A 20,014-nucleotide genomic window follows, 5' to 3' on the forward strand; every position below is an offset into this window, starting at 1 on the left:
TGTGATGGGCTGTGCGCAGTTCGGTTTTAAGGGATTGCGATGGGCTATGCATTTTGGTTTTAAGGGATTGTGATGGGCTGTGCACAATTTGGTTTTAAGGGATTGTGATGGGCTGCGCAGTTTGGTTTCAGGGGATTGTGATGGGCTGTGCACAATTTGGTTTTAAGGGATTGTGATGGGCTGCGCAGTTTGGTTTCAGGGGACTGTGATGGAGTGCACGTATTCGTTTCAAGGGAATGTGATGGGCTGTGTATTTTTGCATTCTGGATTTAAGGAATTGTGATAGGCTGAATGGTGGAACTGGATTTGCATATCAGCCTGACTGTAACTAGAAGCATGCCTAGCCTTATTACCAAACCTTGATTGTGAAGCATAATGGGCTAGTGGGCCCCCTACTACGGATGCTACCGAAATAAGGAAAGGCCACCAGGGTCCAACAAGATAGAATAGTAAGGTTCCTCTCCAAACCCCCAAGCTTGTCCTAGGCTCCTAGCTAGGTGGTGTACCTTAATTATTATATAATATACAGATAGATCCAAATGGATCCAAGGGTAGGTACAACATTAGTTGTTAATGGTTGGTCTAGAACAGATCTCAAGAAAAACGCTGTCGGTGGGCGAAACGGAATATGTTAGCATTTCAAGACCAGGAGTGGGTGTAGGATTCAATTGACCTATTCATATATGTTGGTTTTAGAAAGGGGTTGTGATGGGCTGCATATATTATTTGATTGTAGGTGGATTTGCATATGAGCCTAACTGTAGCTAGAAGCACAGAGCAGGATTTTGAAGCATAATGGTCTATTGCATCGCACACGCCTACTTATCGATGCAAATGAATTAATGAAAGGCACGGTCCAACAAGATAGCATCTATATGATTATCTGCTGTTCCTAACAAACTTGTGTTTTTTTTTGTCCAGCAAAAGTGTTTGATTCCAACCCCCCAAGTTAGTCATAGCTGGTGGAGTGTCTCTTATTATATACTGTACAAAAAAGAAAGAGTCCAAATGTGATCCAAGAGTAGGAGATTAATTGTTAATGATTGACCGAGAAGAGATAGATCTCAAGGACAAGGTAGGTGTGTGAAAATTAGAATTCGCGTATCCAAGAATGTAATAACGATTCAATTGATGTGTACGTATATGTATGAAACAGCAGAGAACCTTGAGTGCAGGCATAAATAGTGAAGCGGTGATGCAGAAACAATATATGTATAGTATGGATGTTATGTTGCAGGAGTAATATGATTGATAACACATATGACATATGTGTGTGTTGGTGGTATAGGTTGGGTACTCACGAGGCCTCTCTGGACGCCGTCGGGCTTGATGGCGATGAAGGTGCGCTCCATCTGCAGGCAGGCAGGCAGGGAGATTCAGAGTGAGGATTATAATACATACATACTGTACATGGTTGTTTCTTTTGCATCGATTCAAGGGGACTAGAGTAGAATACAATACAATACAATACAATACATAGAAGAGAAGAAGATAGGACCTCGGCGGCATGCACGTCCTGATCCTGGAGCATGTAGGCTGTAAGCAAGGGAAGGGAAGGTGGATTGGAATTCAGAATCAGTAGGCCTTACTTATGGATGTATGAAATGAATCTATCTATCAGAAGTTGTTGTTAGAGAGAAGAGTGAGACCTGCGGCGGGGATGGCGGCGATCCATGCGTAGCCGTGGGAGGAGGCGTTGGTGTGGAGGTGGTGGGCGTATGCGGCGGGGAGGGTGGAGTTCCTGCCGAGGTTGGCGAGGGTGGCGAGCGCGGCGTTCCTCCCGTCTGCAATGCAATTCAATTCAATTCAACCCTGATCAAGTGATTCGATTGGATTGGTGGTTGATTGGATTGGATTGGATCTGGGAGTGAGTGAGTGACAGACTGACCTGCGAGGAGGGAGGAGGCGGCGCGCGGGGCCGGAGCGGAGGAGGATGCGATCAAGGACCTGGCGGCCTTGCAGGCGGAGTGGAAGAGCTTGCTCATCTCCTGCTTGTGTGGGTGGGAGAGGGAGAGGGAGACCTTGCTTCTCTCTCTTATGTAGATCAGATCTGCTTTTGGTTGGTTGGTTGGTTTTGCTTTGCTTTGCTTCAGTAGATCAGATCTGAATCTGATGCCTCCTCTCGTCCATACCCTTCCCTTCCCTTCCCTTTCCTTCCATTCCCTTCAAGTGAGTTAGTTAGTTACTCCCTCCGTAAATTAATATAAGATTAGTGATCTAAACGCTTTTATATTAGTTTACGGAGGGAGTACCTTTTTGCCCCTCGCTGCTGCTTCTTCTTCATTGTTTTCTTCTTCAGGTTCAGTATGACAAAGAAAATACCACCAAGAGAAATGTGATTCAGGTTCAGTATGACAAAGAAAATACCACCAAGAGAAATGTGGTTTTTAATGTCTAGTGAGCAAGTATGATGTGTATTCATCTGTAACTTGATTACTTGAATTCAGGTTCAGCATGGCAAGAAAGACCAGTAGTGCTGCGTATTCATCTGTGATTGGATGACCAAGACCAGTATGTCAAAAGTTTTTATCTTACCTGTAGACTTCAGATAGTAGTATAAACACTGTCCTTGTAGGACAACAAAGCGGGGAAGCCAGTCATCCACATCGGCATCGTCTATGATAGGCGGCTCCCCAGGAAGTCGAGTCCATCTCTGCATGCGGCAAGAGATCATTTAGAGTCATCAGTCTATTGAACAGTTGTCAGACCAATGAAGGTATTTGGGGCAAACAAAAGTGCACTGGTTTCTTACTTACACTTGTAATATGGAGGTACCCAGAAAGGCGTGCATATCTCAAGACTTGGTCAATATTCTCTAACCTGCAATGCTAAACTTTATGAATCACATTTGATGGAGTAAAAAAACACTTAATATAGACAGACACACTTAATATAAACAGCAAGCGTGTCAGTACACCCAGCATTAAAGAAAGAGGTTGAAAGTTTAGAAAAGTCTTTGACAGCCATAGTTGATTCTGCCATGCGTATCATCACCTTGGTGAAGGATCCATGTTGCTCTTACTTTGTTGGGAGTGAAGTGCTGTGGGAAGACCTCTATTCTCCCGTAAACATCATCATCCATCATTCGTCGTCTTGTTGAATCTATCATTAGTCTAACCGATGATTCCTAGGGGAACCGCGGCCTGTAGAGCAGCAACGTCTCATGTGGATGATATATACGTATGTCGATAACAAGTGGTAGGGATTGGGAGGTGGAGATGGAGCTGAGGGGGGGAGGTCCTTGACTTGATACATACAGATTTTTTTTTATTTTTTCGAGGGGTGGGAGATACATACAGATACAGATACAGATACAGAGCAACAAGACGACGGATGATGCCAGGTCAGGGTCAGGTCGGACTTTCCCTCCAGCGCGACCAACTTTTGCTTCGTTGCTTGCAAAGCTATGCACGAGTAGTACCTACTCACTCCCAGCCTCTTATATAACTTGGCACCTCGTCGCCAAGAATAGAGGGCGGCAGCGCCCCAGAATCGCATCTGCCATGTAAACCCTAGACCTCTCCTGTTTATATAAAGGAAGCTCTATGGCCTCATTGACCATCTATCCACGGATAGGAAAACTCTCGGTAGCAATCTCATACACCATTGTAACCCCTCGCACGAGGTATCCCGTATCCCTCCATTATGAATCATCAAAACTAGCAGGATATAGGGTATTACTCTCCGGAGGCCCGAACCTGGATATATAAACCCCTCGTTTGACCACCGATCCATGACTTCCAGCTGCGCTTGGACCCATACCGAGGGATTTGACAGGATTTTGCTCCGTCAGTTGGCTCTAGGCACGGACGGTTTACCACTGGGTGACGGAGCAGATTTGAGGGCACTCTAAGTACGATCTACACCGACCCATCTACTTCCGCTACACTCCGGAGTTAGTAACGATCATTGACTCAAACCTTATATGCATCTTCATATTGTTCCTGGGTGATCGTATGGCGATTGTTTTTTTTTTTGTTTTCTACCACGTTTCCTAACACGATCTCCAGCAGAACGACCAGGTGGTCGCTAAGCAACCCCAGCACGCCCGCGGGGGAACTTTACATGATGATCCTACCTAAACACATATCGGGATAAAATGCTATTTATCTATACTTTGTGTCTGCATGTAAATCAGAAGAAAAAAACTTGATGTGGACATAGATGGATCTGCCGGGAAGAGGCCATTCCACACGATGCGCCTATAAACTCATCCCCCACCCCCTCGCCCAGGCACACACATAGTTGCACCCAGTTCACGCACTGTCACGATGGTCGTGTGGAATGGCCTCGTCCCGACAGACGCGGGGACGGTCCGGACATACATACTAGATATAGACACGCATAGATACCTAGTAACCCCGATATGATCCTTTGAAAGTGCGTTATATCGACTAGAAGGGGGTGAATAGGCAATTTTTACAAATTCGCCACTAAGGAATTTCAGGGTGAGGAAATTCCTAAGCAACAAACTACTTAGCAGCGGAATAAGTACTCAGATGCAAGCATAACAGAGTAGTAGCACAGTCATTATGATGAAATGAAAACAAGCATAGAATACAAGTAGCGTAAACACATGATAAGCAGGCTGAAGACAAAGTGACTGAAGAATTAAGATTGAGGAAATTGAGAAAGTCTTCAGTCAAAGTCTTCAAACAGTAACGATCAAGTACTTCTACACAGAAATGAGGAAATGAAAGGGTTGAGGAAATAGAAGTAGTAGCTTGGTGAAGACAGTGATTTGGTAGACTAGTTCCAACTGCTGTGACAGTCGTACGTCTGGTTGGAGCGGCTAGGTATTTAAACCTGAGGACACACAGTCCTCACCGTATTCTCCTTGAGCTAAGGTCACACAAACCTCGCCCAATCACTCGTGGTAAGTCTTCAGGTGACTTCCCAACCTTCACAGACTCGGTCACTCAGCGATCCACAATTTCCTCTTGGATGCTCTAGACCATGACGCCTAACCGTTTGGAGGATGCATAGTCCTCAAAGGTAAAAAGCGTCGGTTCTACACAGGAACAATCTCCTCAGTGATGTTCAATCACTTTGGGTTGGTAGGTGTTTGGGTTTCGGTTTTCCTCACTTGATGATTTTCGTTCATAGTCCTCGGAGGATGGGATGCTCTCAATGACAAGTGTCAGTTTCTCGCGGAGCAGCCAACCAGCTAGTGGTTGTAGGGGGCGACTATTTATAGTCTAGGGAACAGCCCGACATGATAAGCCATAAATGCCCTTCAATGATATGACCGTTAGGTGGGTAGATATTTTGGGACAGCTGGCGCGTAACACAGCAACGGTGGGATATTTGAGTCTCAAATTCCTCAGGGCTATCATGTTCCTCACTTGTAGGCAATCCGTACTGGCGATTCCTAACTCCTCAGTCAGAACAAATTCTTCAGAGAACAGAAGATCTTCGTCTCTGTCACTGAAGAAATTGACTGAACTGTATAAGATTTCCAATGGCTTCACTCGAAAGGATTGGGTAGGTGTAGGATTTTGAGACGAGCATCACTTGGAAATTTTTTCTTAGTTTCTCCTATGACTCAAGAAAGAGAAAATGAAACTACGAAAACAAAAGTCTTCATGCTTCATAATCCTCGCATGAATATCAAGTCTTCACGGTCACACTAATTTATTCACTTTAAAGTCTTCAAGAAAAAAAAGTCTTCAGCTGAAGACATTCATTTTTAGGGGTCGACTTTCATCGTAAATATCAAACTCCTCATAGACTTATAGACCTGTGTACACTCACAAACTCATTAGTCCCTTAATCTATAAGTCTTCAATACACCAAAATCACTAAGGGGCACTAGATGCACTTACAATCTTCCTCTTTTTGGTGATTGATGACAATATAGGTCAAATTTTCAATGGGGATAAACATATGAAATGTAAACACTGATATTGAGGAATTTGATTGCAAGATATATAAGAACTCCCCCTGAAGATGTGCATATGTGAGGAATTTGCTTTGAATAGCAAATGCACATTGTAGAGTGGAATCATGGAGATCTCCCCCTATCTTGTAACTCATACACGCATTTAACATATGATATGAAGAATTTGAAATGCGTGATGAAATATGACGACTGATGTAATTCAGCATGCGTGCATTAACATATATAAGGAAATAGCATGCAGAAAAACAGAGCAAAAGTATCAAACCATCATCGGAAGTTTACAACTCGATCCAACAAATATTTCAGAAGAATAAGAGTTGTAACTTAGCAAAGAAACACCCATATAATGAGACCCGCTTGAAGACTAACTCAAATTTCTCCCCCTTTGTCATCGAATGACCAAAAAGGATGAAAAATGAGGACTAAAGATCCTGAAGAATATCATAATGTACTTCCAATTAGTACATGTCCCCGTTCTGGAGACGTTTTCTGTTAAAGCCTCGTAACCGCACCTGGAGCAATAGCCCAGCAAACTTGAAATGTCTTCTCGTAACCGCATCAATTTTTTTGGTAATTCACTTCTGAGCCCGGGCTCATCTACCTCCATTGAATAGTAAATTCAAAAAAAGTAGTAGAGTAATTTTAAAATATCTGATTTTTTCTGCCATCAAAGCTGCTCAGGTGTACAAGGAGAGTGCAAATTTCTACAGTTTTGGGATATTCCAGGACCTCTAGGAAAAACAATTGGGTCCAAATAGTTTTCTTTCTCAAAGTTTCTTTCACAACCATTTTTTGTCTTTTTTACCACGACATCCTCGAATGTTTAAACACCACACCTTTTTTGCACGCGCAACACGCATTCGAGCGTCTTGGATTGCAAAAGTTTCAATTTTTTGGTACTTTATTTAAATTTACTGTTTACACTTAGGCGGAGATGCACCTTGGCACCAAATCGTTGCACTTTTTTTCTTCTTGTTTTATATTTTTGAATAAGATAAATACAACATAGGAAAAGCCAACGTGACACTCAATCGACAGTGATTTAACAAAAAGAAGTCATAGTGGAATGAGCGGTACCGAAAAGAGACATAGCAGCAACCCCCAAAATTAGTCTTTGTGTGGAGAGATGCAACTAGTACTTTGGCTAAAAGAACAGATGGAGGCGTACCTTAGAGAACGATATCACATGTCTTATCCGTGGCAATGGAGAGTCCTATCTAAGGCAATGGAGAAGATGATGAATTCCATGCACTGATTTCATGCAAAAAAAAAAAGTAAAGCTGCGCGGTATGAGATGAGGGATGTTTAGAGGTTGCCTGGAGAACAACAACTTCGGCATATGGAAAAAGTAAAGTACTTTGGCTTGTCTTTCGTTACACATAAACGAAGATGCTCCCCCATTTTGTGCAATCTCCATTGCAAACATAGATGTCAATAGAATGTTTCGTAAGTTTTTTTTAGAAACACCTGTAACTTTATTCATACACATAACAATTACGTGTGCACTGATTTGGAGCTAAGATCCAAGAAATACAAAGTAACTCCTATGACTAAGAATTACAATGAAATCTATTGAAAACACCTTCTTCGCGGTATCAATCTCTGCTCGAAGAATACTCCAAAGACTTCGGTAAAGAGGCTGCAATTGGACAGGAGCAATGATGTTATCACTCTTTCACCCACACGAACGTTACCAATAATGGTTTTTGAAAGCGCCTTGTGTCCCCCATCCAAAAAGATGGGAAGCCTTAATCGATGAACGTACTTGGCCGGGGATGATCCCCTAGAAGTGCAGGTCGTCGAATCAATATATCTTCACCATGATGTCGATGAAAGATCTCAACTCCACAAAGAACCATGCTAACAAAAAAAAATTGACACATAAACATAAACTCGTCAGATCCGAATAATCGGATCTGCGAGGACAAAAAACTTTCTAACCTCATAGCACCACCAAATGAACGAGAGGAAATTTATTCTCACGAAACTACGATGATCACTAGACGTTGACGAAGAACATGGAGGTCTTGAAGATCTGAGGTCCCCTCACCTCTCAGTGCCAAGATGGTAGCCGGAGGTGAGGGGACCTAAATTGGTGGCGGCGGCGACGGCGGCACAAGAAACCCTAAGAGAAAAACTTTTTCCTAAGTTTGTTTAACTCAAGAGAACATAGCTCATCCCAAAACACGGCCAGACCTCCACCTTTGCCTTGAACAGAAACACTAAAGCATTTTTCACACCAAAACAACAATGCAAACTCTCAACATACCCTTTATTTTGTCTAGTTTCAGAAAGGAAGATAACATTGAGTCAGTGCGTCTTGGAGAGGCGCACAAGTTCTGGGACTATGCGAGGTTGAGCCAGGCCTTGATAGATCCAACACATCATTTTCATGGCTCCCGATGGGCGTCATCATGTGCGCCCGTTAGTTGATCGGTAGCTTCCTTTGCCACATCATCGACATCGTTCTACTCTCGCACAAATTCCCTACTACTAACCAGTAACACCTCCTCAGCTCCATCCACTTCCTCAGTAACATGAGTGACAGAACACTCTGCTCCTAACACAACCTCAATTCTCTCAATGCAAACTCTTTTACACGAGACACTCCTAAACTCTACACTCTCAGAGTCTCGGTACTACGGTTGTTCATGTTGAAGACAAGATCTTGGCCATGAGAGAGACGCCTCTTAGTACCTGCAGTGCTCTCAAGTATAACAGCAAATGAATGGTTCACTACCGTTGTTGGTGAAGAAGGAACCCCAAACTTGACATGCTTGACGCCTACACACTGCACCTCAACACGCTCATCAGCTTCCTGGAATAACCTTGCTTAACTTCCTCATCAGCTTCGCAGCGACCTTCCATGGCGGTCTACTTCCTTGGCTTGAGCATGTCGCCGACATCCATCTTGACGAACCTCCCTCGCACCCTCGGTTGGCTGTCTGCTAGAACCTTCCTGCAAGCATACTGTAGAGCACAGAATATAAAGCATCTATCACTCTCTGATCTTCTTCAATCTTCTTGGTGAATTACATGTGTACTAGTAGAAGAAGAAAAAGGAAGAGAGATTAGTTTGTGTACCTTGATCTTTCTGCCGAAGTTCCTCTGGATCTTCTTCTCCCTGTACCTGTTGAGCTTCTGTTTCCTTTCCTCACGTTTCAGGTCACTGATGGTCAGAAGCCTCTCACCAGCTGCGTGCACATTTGCCGCGATCCCAGCTGGAGGGGTGTTGGCACCAAGGATCTGTCAAAAAAAGAGGTAAAAAGATCCTAATAAGTCATCTTAGGCTGTGTTGTGCTCCGTGAACCAATCGTAATCTATCTTTCCATTTTAGGGTGTGTTGTGCAATTTTGTAGGGACCTTATTGTAAATTCAACTACTGACTAGTGGCCTCCACATGTGACCCCCAAACAATTTTTAGGGCATTGTTCTGTCCGATGCCACGCGGTACCACAAATCCGGTTTAGGGAGAGCCATATACTATTTTTAGGAGACACGTTTTTGCCGTATCTCTAGAGATGCTCTATAGCTAGACTAGTGGTGGGTGCGCAGGGTAGGTATATATGCCCAGTGCCAGTAGTACTATCAGCTAAAGCAGTGATGAGGCCATTAAGGGAAAGGTGGCTTTGGGTAGAATTAGTAACCTCTGAAATCACATCACTAGCTACCTAGTGCGTGTCCTTCATAGTCTTTTTTTTTAAAATATAAAACGGCCTTTTCATGTTGAGCTAAACTCAGTCTTGCATCTACAGTGAGGTTTTTGTCCAATGCCATGAGAAAGCAACGCCTTTTAGTTAGTTTGGTTAAGTGTACTTGGCGTCTCTTTTGTCGACAGCTGTGCTCACTTAGAGTCACAAAGGTGAAAGCTCATCACAATAATTCCATTTTCCATTTTCATCTAGTGTTGTGTTGTGCAGTGCAGTGCAACATACCTGAACGTCACCCTCGCTGTAGGCTCGCCGGAGCCCGAACGCGGCCTCCAAGTCGAGCCCTTGGAAGTTGAAGAAGTTGGGCTGCATCGCCAAACCGTTGATCCAGTCCGCCGAGTTGAGGCACCCGGAGCTGACGCTCTTCTGGACCAAGCACTCGCCGGCGGCAGCAGTCGTTGTCGACATGAGCTCTCCGGGCATGTCCTCGACCTGCAGCATGGGGATCTTGGCGTCCAGCAGCTCGGATATGGTCTCCTCGATGGCCGACTCCTCCATGAGCTCCTTCTCGCACTCGTACAGCGCCTCACTCAGGCTCATGTCCGACGCCTTGATGGTGTTGCCGCTGCCGGACATCATCGAGATGGCCTCTGCGACCGGGTCGAGGGCGAGCAGCGGTTCCTCGATTATGGGCTCCGGAGCCTTGAACAGGTCGCCTTCTGCTCCAAGGTCATACTCTGATATCAGGGATGGCTGCCCCATGTCTCCCTGTTAATAATTTTTTCCATACATGAAACAAAATATTAGAGCAGAGAAGTCAACTTAATTATTTAATAATCCTACTACAAACACTTAATTATTAGGGAAACTTAACTAGTTATTTCTGATTCATCCATTCATTGAGTAGAAAGGGAGAAATAAAAAGACAATTGTTTTCATGAGTGTGCGCCGACCGGTGGGTGCCCCATACCTGGTAGGCGTCCTGGTTGGGGCTTCAGGTCTTAAATGTTAGGTTTGACTGCGAGGTCTATTTAATATTAGGTCCAGACTATTAGCATCCCTTTATCAACTAGATAAGAGTAGCGACAAATGTTGCCTAGACGGTGGCTTCAATCTTACTATCGTATTACCTTGTAAGGTTTTTTTATGCATAATTAATAAAGTGGCTGCATGCATCGCCTAGATACAAAGGCCGGGAGTCTTTCTCCTTTTTCAAAAACAAAAATAAAAATTGTTTTCATGAGCAGGGAGAGTGTAAATAAGAGGTGCTGTAGCTTCTAGGTGGTACGTACTATTTGTAGTTGTATTCTAGTGTAGGAGCACATGTCAACTGTCGGCATGTGCTGGTACCACCAGAGCACATGAGAGCAGATGACAAGAGGAAGAGCATATACCGCCCAGGGACAGTGGCATCTCAAATTGGCCAAAATCTCAGGCTAATTCGATCCCTCCTTCCAAATTAAAGAAAGCAGTGACCTGGCTGGCCTTTGTGTGAGAAGAAGAAGATTCAAAGTTGGGAGGCAACATGACCAAGTGCTATCTGGGATCTTTATATTACATAAAAGAAAACAGCGAGGGTCATAAAATCTGCCGTCGATTTCTTCGATATGATAAATCACAAGGCATGCATCTGTTTTCTCCTGAATGAATGAGTGAATGAAATCACAAGGCATGCATCTGTTTTCTCCTGAATGAATGAGTGAATGAAATCACAAGGTATCTATCAGTAGCTAAAAATGACAATGTGATTGACAGTGTGATTGATGCATGTTGATGACAATCAGTAAAGTAGCACCGGTCCATAGTCCATACATAGATATTATATGAGTTTGCAACAAGAAAAAAGTAAGTAAAGGAAAGGAAACAAGGATGGAGGAAGCAACGAGTGGTTAATTAAAAATAAAGGTGGGCAGTAAGTACTTACTATTAGAGATGTTATTTTTGTTAATTAGTGGATGAGTATTATTAAAAATCGGGAGATGAATCTAAAGTGGCCGTCGATATCGCAGGTGGGGCTCGGAAACAACAGGGGGGAAAGAAAGCGACATTATAATTTGCCTCCACGGAGAGGACAGGAGAGGAGAAGAATCCAACTTGAGCGAGCGAGCACCTTTTATTTGATCTCCAAAACTGAAGTGCAGCAAGAAGAAGCAGGAACTTCAGTGCAGTGGGTTGATGTGATCTGATCCAGGAGATTGCTTAGCTTATTGATGTTGTTGATGCAGGAGCGGCAGTGCTGGCGGCGGTTGCGCCGGAGCAGCGAAGGCACAGGTGGAGGAGGAGGAGGAGTGGTCTGGGTGGGGGTGGGAGAAGACTGTGGGGGAGTAGCCCGGCCTCGGCGGAAAAGAAGAGCTGAAGCCCGCGTCGGCGAGCATCATCTTCTTCTTCTTCTCTGCTTCTTGGCTTGTTAGAAGAGGAAGAAGAAGGGATGGATATGGATGGATGAACGAACGACAAGGAACGGGTAGAGAGAGATTGGAAAGGATGGAAGCCGCCGCAGGAAAGATTTATTATATATACGAGGAGTAGGAGGATTTTTTTTTAATTTTTTGACGGGAGTAGTAGGATGACTCTAATTTTTTTTAGGAGGGGAGGAGGAAGAAATTAAGGGACAAAAGAAAGAAAGAAAGAAAGAAAAGCCGCCACGCTAGCTGGTGTGTGTCTCCAATCTTGGTCGTGGGCTGGGCTGCTAAACAATAAGCAAGGAAGCAACCATATGGGCCGTCCGGTTCCCTCTCCTTCACTCACTCTTCTTGTCGCCTAAACAACAACAACAACAACAACAACAAAAATCCCACTTTTACTGCCAGCAGCTAGCAATATCGCATCACCATTACGATCGCACCCTTGGCAATTTCTCTTATAGCATGATACTCGAAGGAGAAGAAGCACTTGGTTATTTTTGGACCGATTGCTAGAGTGCATTGTAGCCAACCAGACATACACTCTCATTATAGTCAAATAAAAGCAAATAAGAGAACACACTCTTATACTCCCACCAGTGTCAAAAACGTTCTTATATTATAGGACGAAGGGAGTATATATTACTGATATACATCCACTATGTTTATCTATTCCATCCACAAATGTTAATTGCAATTCATCCTCAATTAATCATTGAGTAAATTACATATAAGTAATGTTTAAAGAAAATTACAACCCGCTGCCTTCCACCTAACTAGTTGGCTGTTTATATGCCTAAACTCTTCACACATTTTTTTTATCATTCATTTTCATCTTATTTGCGTGCCTCAAATGACCATCCATCCAGAAGGCGGAGACAAGCCCCGGGCACGTCAGGGCATGACGGCCACGTAGTCGTCCACACTATTTTTGATCTAAGCACGTAAATTACAACCCGCTACATTCCACCTAGCTAGCTGGCCGATTGGTTGCCTGTTTATCTATCTACCACCAAACCCTTTACTCAACCGTTTTTGTAGCTCATTTTCATCTTCTTTGCGTGCCTCAAATGACCATCCATCCAGGGTGGAGAGAAGCCCTGGGCACGTCAGGGCATGACGGCCATGTGCTCGTCCACACTATTTTCGACCTGAGCACGCAAATTACAGCCCGCTACCTTCCACCTAGCTAGTTGGCCGATTGATTGCTTGCTTATCTATCTACCACCAAACCCTTTACTCAACCGTTTTTGTCTCTCATTTTCATATAATTTGCGTGCCTCAAATTACCATCCATCCAAGGCGAAGATAAGCCTTGGGCAAGCCAGGGCATGACACTCACGCGGTGCTGGGCTGTTGCTGCTGGCGAACAACAAGCAAGATGGCAAGGAAGCAACCATATTAGCATGTTTGCTTCTGCATCTCCCTCTCATTCACTTACTCACTCTTCTTCTTACTGCCAGTAGCTAGCAATACCGCATCGCCATTATGATCGCGCCCTTGGTAATTCCTCTTATAGCAAGATACAAGGAGAAGAAGCACTCGATTCTTTTTGGATCGTCTGCCAAAGTGCTTTTAGCCAACCAGACAACGTACACCCTCATTATGGTCAAATAAAAGGAAATAAGAGAGTACCCTCTTATATATAATAGTGGCACACACCCACGATGTTCATCCATTCCATCCACTCATATTAATTGTAATTCATCCTCGATTAATCGTCAAGTAAATTGCCTTTAGCTCCCTCCTACTTTCCATATATTACATATAAGCAACATTTAAGGAAAACTACAACCCGTTGTATGCAAAGATTAGGATAGCAGGGGAAAAGGTACTCACGAGGTGGTGGTACATGGCGGCGGCGGCGACGTCGTTGGGCGCAGCAACAACAGTGGCTTGATGTTGTTGATGCAGGAGAGGCAGAGATAGCGATGATGGTTGTGCCAGAGCAGCGGAGGAAGAGGGAGAGAAGAAGGAGGAGTAGTCTGAGTGGGGGTGGGAGAAGACAGGGGAGTATGAGTAGGAGTAGTCCGATGGCGAAGAAGAGTAGGCGGAGAAGCTAAAGCCCATGTCGGCGAACATCTTCTTCTTCTTCTTCTTCTTCTTCTTCTTCTTCTTCTTCTTCTTCTTCTTCTTCTTCTTCTTCTTCTTCTTCTTCTTCTTCTTCTTGTTCTTCTCTGTTGATTGTTGGATCTCTGCTTCTTAGCTTGTAAGAGGAAGGGGGGTGGATGGATTGTTGGTGTATGAACGAATGGGTTGGGATAGTTTGGAAAGGCTGCAGTAGGAAGGATTTATAGGAGGAGGAGGAGAACCAGGGGAGAGGAGGAAGAAGAAAGAGCGGCGGGGGAGGGGAGGAGTAAGAAAGAGACAAAAAAGAAAGAAAAGCCACGCTGGTGTCTCCATCTAGGTGGTGGGCTGGACTGGTAAACAACTAGCAAGGAAGCAACCATATGGGCCCATCCGTTCTACATCTCCCTCTCATTCACTCACTCTTCGTGTCGCCTCAAAATAAAACAGAAAAACTCACTCATCTGATTACTGCCAGTAGCTAGCAATATCACATCGCCATTATGATCGCACCCTTGGTAATTCCTATTATAGCATGATACTAGAAGGAGAAGAAGCACTCAGTTGTTTTTGGACCGACTGCCATAGTGCATTGCAGCTAACCAGACAACATGCACCCTCATTATGGTCAAATAAAAGGAAATAAAAGGACACACTTAAAAATAATAAGGGCATAGACCCATGATGGTCATCCATTCCACCCACTCATATTAATTGGAGTTCATCCTCGATTAATCGTCAAGTAATTTACCTTTAGCTACCTCTTATTGTCTATATGTTACATATAAGCAACATTTAAAGAAAATTATAACTCACCGCCTTCCACATAGCTAGCTGGCTGATTGCTTGGCTGTTTAAACACCGCTAAACTCTTTACTCATCCATTTTTGTCGTCCATTTTCATCTTATTTACATGCCTAATATGACCATCCATCCAGGGGAGAAGACAAGCCCCAGACACATCGGGGTATGGCGGCCATGTGCTCTACACACTATTTTCGATTTGAGCACGTAAATTACAACTCGATGCCTTCCACCTAGCTAGCTGGTTGATTGCTTGTTTGTTTATATGCCACCAAACCCTTTACTCATGCATTTCTATCATTCATTTTCATCTTATTTGTGTGCCCCAGATGACCATCTATCCAGGGGTGGAGACAAGCCCCAGGCATGTTGGGCCGTGAAGGCACGTGCTCGTACATACTATTTTCGATCTGAGCACGTAAATTACAACCCGCTATCTTCCACCTAGCTAGCTGGCGGATTGGTTGCCTATTTATCTGCCACCAAACCCTTTACTCATCCGTTTTTGTCGTTCATTTCATCTTTTTTGCATGCCTTAGATGACCATCCATCTAGGGCGCGGAGACAAGCCCCAGGCACGTTGGGGCGTGATGGCCACGTGCTCGTACACACTATTTTTGATCTAAGCACGCAAATTACAACCCGCTACCTTTCACCTAGCTAGCTGGCGGATTAGTTGCCTGTTTATTTGCCACCAAACCCTTTACTCATCCATTTTTGTCGCTCATTTCATCTTTTTTGCGTGCCTTAGATGACCATCTATCCCAGGGGCGGAGACAAGCCCCAGGTACATCGGGGTGTGACGTCCAGGTGCTCGTACACACTATTTTCGATCTCAGCATGCAAATTACAACCCACTACCTTCCACCTAGCCAGGTGGCCGATTGGTTGTATGTTTATCTTCCACCAAACCCTTTATCCATCTGTTTTTGTCATTCATTTTCATCTTATTTGCGTGCCTCAAATGACCATCCATCTAGGGCAGAGGCAAGCCTCGGACATGCCAGGGCATGGCGGCGCGTGCATGTTCACACTATTCATCTCCCTATAGCTATAGTGTAGTGAAGCCGACCCGGGGCCGGGCTCAATCCTGCCATCGACCTAGCATCCATCGTCATTTTACCCTGCCCACCGGGCACTCTTTTTGCATATAAACTGATGGGCTCCCTTGGCACTGATAACCCACAAGTATAGGGGATCACAACAGTTTTCGAGGGTAGAGTATTCAACCCAAATTTATAGATTCGACACAAGGGGGGCCAAAGAATATTAGTAAGTGTGAGCAGTTGAGTTGTCAATTCAACCACACCTGGAGATTAAATATATGCGGCCAAGTGATCAGTAGAACAGTAGTATGATAGTTTAATAGCAGTGGTAACAATAGTAGTGGTGACGGTAACAATAGTGATAGTTTTGTAGCAGTTGTAACAGTAGCAATAGCAAATGTAACTTAGCAAGAACAATATGTGAAAAAATTCGTAGGCATTGGATCGGTGAATTCATTGGATGATACTCATCATATAACAGTCATAGCCTAGGGCGACACAGAACTAACTCCAGTTCATAAATATAATGTAGGCATGTATTCCATAAATAGTCATACGTGCTTATGGAAAAGAACTTGTATGACATCTTTTGTCCTACCCTCCCGTGGAAGCGGGGTCCATAAGGAAACTAAGGGATATTAAGGTCGCCTTTTAATAGAGAACTGGAATAAAGCATTAACACATAGTGAATACATGAACTCCTCAAACTATATCATCACCGGAAAGTATCCCAATTACTATCACCCCGGGGATTACGGATCATAACACGTAGCAAGTGTTGGGGAACACAGTAATTTCAAAAAAAAATCCTATGCACACGCAAGAACATGGTGATGCATAGCAACGAGAGGGAAGAGTGTTGTCTACGTACCCTCATAGACCGTAAGCGAAAGTGTTATGACAACGCGGTTGATGTAGTCGTACGTCTTCATGATCGACCAATCCTAGCACCGATGGTACGACACCTTCGCGATCTGCACACGTTCATCTCGGTGATGTACCACGAACTCATGATCCAGTAGAGTGTTGAGGGAGAGCTTCGTCAGCACGATGTCATGATGACGGTGATGATGATGCTATCGGAACAGGGCTTCGCCTAAGCACCGCTACGATATGACCGGGGTGGATTATGGTGGAGGGGGGCGCCGCACACAGTTAAGAGATCAATGATCAACTTGTGTGTCTATGGGGTGCCCCCTTCCCCCGTATATAAAGGAGTGGAGGAGCGGGTGGGGGCCGGCTTCCTAGGCGCACCCCAAGGGGAGTCCTACTCCCACCGGGAGTAGGATTCCCCCCTTCCCTAGTTGGATTAGGAGAGAAGGAAGGGGGAGGAAGGAGGAAGGAAAGGGAGGGGGGCTCCCAATTCGGATTGGGCTTGGGGGGGCGCCCCCTCCTTTGCTCCTTTCTCCTCTCTCCCACTATGGCCCAATAAAGCCCATATACCTCCCGGGGGGTTCCGGTAACCTCCCGGTATATCGGTAAATGCCCGATCTCACCTGAAAATATTTCGATGTCCAAATATAGTCGTCCAATATATCGATCTTTATGTCTCGACCATTTTGAGACTCCTCGGCATGTCCAGGATCATATCCGGGACTCCGAACTACCTTCGGTACAACAAAACACATAAACTCATAATACGATCATCACCGAACGTTAAGCGTGCGGACCCTACGGGTTCGAGAACTATGTAGACATGACCGAGACACGTCTCCGGTCAATAACCAATAGCAGAACCTGGATGCTCATATTGGTTCCTACATATTCGACTAATATCTTTATCGGTCAAACCGCATAACGATATACGTTGTTCCCTTTGTCATCGGTATGTTACTTGCCCGAGATTTGATCGTCGATATCTCAATACCTAGTTCAATCTCGTTACCGGCAAGTCTCTTTACTCGTTCCGTAATGCTACATACCGTAACTAACTCATTAGCTACATTGCTTGCAAGGCTTATAGTGATGTACATTACCGAGAGGGCCCAAAGATACCTCTCCGACAATCGAAGTGACAAATCCAAATATCGATCTATGCCAACTCAACAAACACCATCGGAGACACCTGTAAAGCACCCTTATAATCACCCAGTTATGTTGTGACGTTTGGTAGCACACAAAGTATTCCTCTGGTATTCGGGAGTTGCATGATCTCATAGTCATAGGAACATGTATAAGTTATGGAGAAAGCAATAGCAACAAACTAAACGATCATCGTGCTAAGCTAACGGATGGGTCAAGTCAATCACATCATTCTCTAATGACGTGATCCCATTAATCAAATGACAACTCATGTCTATGGTTAGGAAACATAACCATCACTGATTCAACGAGCTAGTCAAGTAGAGGCAAACTAGTGACACCCTGTTTGTCTATGTATACACACATGCACTAAGTTTCCGTTTAATACAATTCTAGCATGAATAATAAACATTTATCATGATATAAGGAAATATAAATAACAAATTTATTATTGCCTCTAGGGCATATTTCCTTCAGTCTCCCACTTGCACTAGAGTCAATAATCTAGATTACATTGTAATGATTCTAACACCCATGGAGTCTTGGTGCTGATCATGTTTTGCTCGTGAGAGAGGCTTAGTCAATGGGTCTGCAACATTCAGATCCGTATGTATCTTGGAAATCTCTATGTATCCCTCCTTGAGTTGATAGCAGATGGAATTGAAGCGTCTCTTGATGTGCTTGGTTCTCTTGTGAAATCTGGATTCCTTTGCCAAGGCAATTGCACCAGTATTGTCACAAAAGATTTTCATTGGACCCGATGCACTAGGTATGACACCTATATCGGATATGAACTCCTTCATCCAGACTCTTTCATTTGCTGCTTCCGAAGCAGCTATGTATTCCGCTTCACACGTAGATCCCGCCACGACGCTCTGCTTGGAACTGCACCAACTGACAGCTCCACCATTTAATAAAAACATGTATTCGGTTTGTGACTTAGAGTCATTCGGATCAGTGTCAAAGCTTTCATTGACGTAACCGTTTACGACGAGCTCTTTGTCACCTCCATATGCGAGAAACATATCCTTAGTCCTTTTCAGGTATTTTAGGATATTCTTGACCGATGTCCAGTGATCCACTCCTGGATTACTTTGGTACCTCCCTGCTAAACTGATAGCAAGGCACACATCAGGTCTGGTACACATCATTGCATACATGATAGAGCCTATGGCTGAAGCATAGGGAACACCTTTCATTTTCTCTCTATCTTCTGCAGTGGTCGGGCATTGAGTCTGACTCAACTTCACACCTTGTAATACAGGCAAGAACCCTTTCTTTTCCTCATCCATTTTGAACTCCTTCAAAACTTTATCAAGGTATGTGCTTTGTGAAAGTCCAATTAAGCTTCTTGATCTATCTCTATAGATCTTGATGCCCAATATATAAGCAGCTTCACCAAGATCTTTCATTGAAAAATTCTTATTCAAGTATCCTTTTATGCTATTCAGAAATTCAGTATCATTTCCGATCAATAATATGTCATCTACATATAATATCAGAAATGCTACGGAGCTCCCACTCACTTTCTTGTAAATACAGGCTTCTCCAAAAGTCTGTATAAAACCATATGCTTTGATCACACTATCAAAGCATATATTCCAACTCCGAGAGGCTTGCACCAGTCCATAAATGGATCGCTGGAGCTTGCACACTTTGTTAGCACCTTTTGGATCGACAAAACTTTCTGATTGCATCATATACAACTCTTCTTTAAGATATCCATTAAGGAATGCAGTTTTGACATCCATTTGCCAAATTTCATAATCATAAAATGTGGCAATTGCTAACATGATTCAGACAGACTTAAGCATCGCTACGAGTGAGAAGGTCTCATCGTAGTCAACTCCTTGAACTTGTCGAAAACCTTTTGCAACAAGTCGAGCTTTGTAGACAGTAATATTACCATCAGCGTCAGTCTTCTTCTTGAAGATCCATTTATTCTCTATGGCATGCCGATCATCGGGCAAGTCAACCAAAGTCCATACTTTGTTCTCATACATGGATCCCATCTCAGATTTCATGGCCTCAAGCCATTTTGCGGAATCTGAGCTCATCATCGCTTCCTCATAGTTCGTAGGTTCGTCATGGTCAATTAACATGACTTCCAGAATAGGATTA

At 43.9% G+C, this 20,014-nt stretch overlaps 2 protein-coding genes across 2 annotated transcripts in view; both read right to left on the reverse strand.

The window, feature by feature from the left end:
* The window catches only part of LOC119357245 (nucleoside diphosphate kinase 4, chloroplastic-like), a 10,596-nt gene extending 1,826 nt beyond the window's left edge, over nucleotides 1-8,770 (reverse strand). The window contains exons 1-7 of the mRNA XM_037624244.1: nucleotides 8,700-8,770; nucleotides 2,757-2,820; nucleotides 2,469-2,653; nucleotides 1,889-2,163; nucleotides 1,650-1,784; nucleotides 1,499-1,536; nucleotides 1,302-1,352 (exon numbers count right to left, since the gene is read on the reverse strand). Coding sequence (XP_037480141.1) covers nucleotides 1,302-1,352; nucleotides 1,499-1,536; nucleotides 1,650-1,784; nucleotides 1,889-2,163; nucleotides 2,469-2,653; nucleotides 2,757-2,820; nucleotides 8,700-8,770 — 819 coding nt within the window. The remainder of the gene's footprint in view (nucleotides 1-1,301; nucleotides 1,353-1,498; nucleotides 1,537-1,649; nucleotides 1,785-1,888; nucleotides 2,164-2,468; nucleotides 2,654-2,756; nucleotides 2,821-8,699) is intronic.
* LOC119295427 lies at nucleotides 8,162-14,201 on the reverse strand. The gene is made up of 4 exons (XM_037573846.1): nucleotides 13,794-14,201; nucleotides 9,838-10,320; nucleotides 8,987-9,148; nucleotides 8,162-8,872 (listed from the first exon to the last, which is right to left on the reverse strand). The coding sequence occupies exons 1-4, from the start codon at nucleotides 14,034-14,036 to the stop codon at nucleotides 8,777-8,779; spliced, it is 984 nt and encodes a 327-aa protein (XP_037429743.1). The 5' UTR covers nucleotides 14,037-14,201; the 3' UTR covers nucleotides 8,162-8,776.
* Between the last annotated feature and the right edge of the window lie 5,813 nt (nucleotides 14,202-20,014).

The sequence above is a fragment of the Triticum dicoccoides genome, chromosome 1A (assembly GCF_002162155.2).
Source record: "Triticum dicoccoides isolate Atlit2015 ecotype Zavitan chromosome 1A, WEW_v2.0, whole genome shotgun sequence".
NCBI classification, from domain to species: domain Eukaryota; kingdom Viridiplantae; phylum Streptophyta; class Magnoliopsida; order Poales; family Poaceae; genus Triticum; species Triticum dicoccoides.

Excerpts from the sequence above, each read along its gene's own strand:
- LOC119295427 (XM_037573846.1), bottom strand. The coding sequence starts at position 14,036 with ATGTTCGCCGACATGGGCTTTAGCTTCTCCGCCTACTCTTCTTCGCCA. Across the intron at positions 9,149-9,837 it reads ACAGCGAGGGTGACGTTCAG|ATCCTTGGTGCCAACACCCC; the intron begins GTATGTTGCACT and ends TTTTTTTGACAG. Across the intron at positions 8,873-8,986 it reads ACTTCGGCAGAAAGATCAAG|TATGCTTGCAGGAAGGTTCT; the intron begins GTACACAAACTA and ends TGTGCTCTACAG.